At 43.9% G+C, this 4,415-nt stretch overlaps 1 protein-coding gene across 23 annotated transcripts in view; it reads right to left on the reverse strand.

The window, feature by feature from the left end:
* The window catches only part of CLASP1 (cytoplasmic linker associated protein 1), a 285,149-nt gene that overhangs the window by 88,696 nt on the left and 192,038 nt on the right, over window positions 1–4,415 (reverse strand). For all 23 annotated transcript variants that reach the window (XM_014547896.1, XM_014547897.1, XM_014547893.1 and 20 more), the window contains one exon: window positions 2,685–2,748. In XM_014547896.1, the coding sequence (XP_014403382.1) occupies window positions 2,685–2,748 (64 nt within the window). The remainder of the gene's footprint in view (window positions 1–2,684; window positions 2,749–4,415) is intronic.

Below are 4,415 nucleotides of genomic sequence, written 5' to 3' on the forward strand. Positions count from 1 at the left end.
AAAACAGGCTGCAGCTTAATTCATTTACTTTTAATCTATATGTGTCTTTATATTTAAAGTGGGTTTTGTTTTTGATTCACCCTCATAATCTGTCTTTTAATTGATGCCACTGACTTTCAGAGTGCTTACTGATAGAGTTACTACCATATCAGGGGCTCCTGGGGCTTCTGGGGCGGCAAGGTGGGGCTGGATCCTGGAGCTTCTGGGGCAAGGCAGGGGTGGGCCTGCCCTGGATGGCGGTGCGCTGGCGGCTCGAGCTGCCCTGCCCTGCCTGCAGTATGCAAATTAGCCGCCATCTTTACTGGCGGTTAATTTGCATATCGTGCTGATTAGCCAATGGGAGGCATAGCGAAGGTATGGTCAATTACCATGTTTGTCTATTACAGTGGGGCCTTGACTTACGAGTGTCCCAACTAACGAGTTTTTCGAGATACGAGCCATCTCTTGGCCGATTTTTTGCTTTGAGTTGCGAGCTAAAATTCGGGTTACGAGCCAGCTTCAGATACCCTACCGTTAGTTGGCGCAGCGAACGTCACAGTGAATGCCACAACATCAGCCCAGCATCACGTGTCTCACTCGTTCACTTTTTGATTTGACATACGAGTAATTTGAGTTACGAGCTCCGTCACGGAACGAATTAAACTCGTAAGTCAAGGCCCCACTGTATTAGATAGGATATTACAAAAGCCATAAAAAGCTTTATAAAAGGTTATGGCTTAAAACCTCACATTATTATCATGCTGCTATATACTTATTATTGCTGTCTAAGGTGAGACAGTCACAGTGGACCAATCTCAGAGAGGTAAGTGGCACCTATCTCCCTCTACTTGGATATGAGCATCGCTCTACGGAGACAACCCAGTGATAATATACCAAATAGTGCAGCAACTATTAACCACCAGGGTGTCAAGTGGCTCAGAAGAAAGTCCATGAGCCCAGCTGTGGGGTTCCTAACTTAGCTGCAAATAGTAACTAGACTGAGACCTCCAAACTCACTGTACAAGAGCCTTCTGATGGAAACAAATTTCCTTCTTTATCCTCACATTCTGGTTCTGAATCAGCAATCTAGAGGTGACAGGTAACAGAAATTTCGTCAATGTCCCAAACCATCTAATCCTTAATGCTATAAATCTTATGCTTATGATTTAAATCTTAGTGTTTTTAACATTATTTTAGAGAAGAAATCTTGATAATTATATCTATTTGGCCCTTAAACTCAACCTTTCTTGGATCTTATTAATAGTTAATGTTAACCTTGCTGTGAGGGTCAGGGTCCTGACAGGGATTTTAAAGCACACTTCAAGACCGATCGAGAAGTGCTGTCCAGAAAAGGGGGAGAATGCCCGCACTCATTCCCCTATGCTGTGTGAGCATCTCAAAAGGCAGGGGTCACATGCTGCTTCGTGCACCCCTTGCCCAGAGTGGGTGCCAGGAATGCTGAATGATGGGACAGAGGTGGCAGCTTAAGGGACAACTCCCATGAAGAGGAAAGGCTCAGAAAAGGGGACATCACAAAACAGCTTCTTTCTGGGCCATCACGGCTTCATGCTTCCAGAAAAACTTAGGACAGACCATTTTCACTAGGAAACTGAAGTATAAGATAGTGAAGTCCTGCATGTAAAGCATTTAAGATTTGCTTATGGTGACTAAGATTTCCTCAATTTCTGTACTTTGGTTTCTTTCCTTTTTCCACCCTTTAACTTTCCCAATATCATCATCCCCAAACAATGACAATTATGTAGAACCTGGACTCCGAGTAAGCGGTTCTCAAGGGCCCTCTCGGCACCACTCCTGAGAGGGGCCCGGACCCCTCCTTGTGGTGCGCTCCTTGGGCAGGGACGCCCTTGTCAGAAGGCAGGCCTCAGGCTCAGTGCTCTCCTGGGCTCCCAGGAGGGGGAGGCACCAGCTAAGTGGCCACCAGGCAGCAAGTTCTTGGGGCTGGCAAATTCTATTTGTAAAAATAACTTAACCTGGTTCTCTAATAAATCTATTACATAAATGCTTCCACTTTTCCATCTTGTCTTATATAGAAATATTCTACCTGGGATGCAAAAAAAATTATTATATACTTGATTATTTTCTTCACTACTGAAAATTTTTTTAAAAGTCACTATATTATACAATACAGTGTTACATTCTAGCATCTAGCCCACTGTTAGCTAATAGGAGCCACTCAAAAATATCTGCTGAAAGACAACTGATTCCCTCCATAATAACTCGAACTTGAAATGCACTTTATATATAATTTGAAGTTTCATAGATATTTGAAGCTTCCAAGAATTCCATTTTTAAAAGATGTGACATAAGCTATTGCTGAAATTAGTGTTACATCTGTGAGGTCTTTTTTGCGTGTTTTTTAATCCTCCCCCAAGGATATGTTTAGTGGAAGGGAGAGAGAGGGAGAAAGAAAAAGGGAGGGAGAGGGGGTAGGAAAGGGGGAAAGAGAAAAACATGGATGGACCAGCGATAGAACCTGCAACCTAGGTATGTGCCCTGACCTGGAATCAAACCTGCAACCTTTTGGTGTACAGGACGATGCTCCAGCCAGCTGAGCCACAAACCAGGGCTAATCTGTAAGGTCTTAACTTCACTACAGGGAATTATCTCTCATTCTTTAAAAGTATATGACACAGCTCACAGACATGCAGAGAGAAAGGTAAGCAAGGCATGATTCCCAGACTTACCTTGCTATGTGGGTCAGCAAACATTCGTGTGAAGATCTCACACAATCTTTTCAATTCTACTCGACTAAAAAAAAATAAAACGGAAATGAATTCCCTTTATTGAGTCAACACTAAAATTAGTTACAGCTTTGGTTTAAAAATCCTTTTATTTCAGTCAACTACATAAGCTTTATATAATTTTTATTAAAGTTTTTTCACACAAAAAACTTTATATTATTTAACTCATGACGAAATCAAACGGGAATATGAAACGATAATAGTTTTGTTTTTATTTTAAAATGAGGAAACTAAATCTCAGAGAGTGCCTAAGTTCGCAGGTACGGAAGTGGCAAAGCCATGAGATAAATCCTGTTCACTTCATCCAGGTCTGTTTTCCACCTGCCACAGATGGAGGGCAACGGGATAAACTGGGAAAGCATGTACTCTGGGGTCATACGGACCTGAACCTTAATCTCAGTTCTGCCAGAGAAAGTATGAGTCACACAGGGTAAGAGCTCCCTGGCTGCTGCAAGGATGAGAGGAGATGACACCTCCTTCCTACAACTGTGCCTAAGACACAGCAACCGCGTTTCGTTTTAGGGCCCCTCTGCCTTTCTTATCCTTAACTGTACTACCAAGTTCCAATTTTACTTCAAGGCTGATTAGTGGGGACATATTTTTCCCAAATCATGCCTGAGTAATCCCCCCTTATACACACAACACAATCTAGATTAGACCAAAGCTAATCAAAGATTTCTAGAGGCTATTCAATGGATACTTGGTGAACACTAAGATGTAAGAAACTGAGACCAGCAGAATTAACTAGATTCTTGAAGCAACAATCACAACAAATAATCCTCATTTTGATTTTTGACAGATCACTAGAGGTCAGAAGCTACCTGCCTTTCAGAAGGCATATGACAGAAGTTCTCAGGACATCTTCATGAACGGAATAGAATTTGGGGAGTGGGAGGTGGGTGGGGGGTAGCAGGGTAGAGTCAGGCTGACTTGGGAGCCACACCACATAGGGATTCCTGGGTCAGTGCTCACTTAACTTTGCAGAACCCATCTAGGACCACAAAAGTATCCGATGTCATAATTTATCTTTAAAAAATTATCTAAAGAATATAATACACTGTCATGGATTCTAAGTTGCCCACTTTTTCACATTTTAACATCTCTGTAATTGTGAGATTCATCTTATAATCAATGACATATTAACGTCAGGTTTAATAAGCAGCATTTCTTCTAAAAGGGATATAAAATAACTAGAGGCCTGGTGCACAAAAATTTGTGCACTCGGGTGGGGGCGGGGTCCCTCAGCCGGGTCTGTGCCCTCTGGCAGTCTAGGACCCCTCGGGGGATGTCCACCTGCTGGCTTAGGCCCACTCCCCGGGGGATTGGGCCTAAGCTGGCAGTCAGACATTCCTCTGGCAGCCCAGGAGCCCTCGGAGGATGTCCACTTGCCAGCGGGGAGCAGGCCTAAGCTGCAGTTGGACATCCTTAGCACTGCTGAAGAGGCAGGAAAGGCTCCCGCCAACACAGCTGTGCTGGTAGTTGTCAGCCTGGTTTGTGGCTGAGCAGAGCTCCCCCTGTGGGAGTGCCCTGACCACCAGGGGGCAGCTCCTGCATTGAGCATCTGCCCACTGGTGGTCAGTGTGTGTCATAGTGACCAGTCATTCCCAGTCGTTCTGCTGTTAGGGTCAATTTGCATATTACCCTTTTATTATATAGGATAGAGGCCTGGTGCAC

The sequence above is a fragment of the Myotis brandtii genome, unplaced genomic scaffold, assembly GCF_000412655.1.
Source record: "Myotis brandtii unplaced genomic scaffold, ASM41265v1 scaffold488, whole genome shotgun sequence".
Lineage (NCBI taxonomy): Eukaryota > Metazoa > Chordata > Mammalia > Chiroptera > Vespertilionidae > Myotis > Myotis brandtii.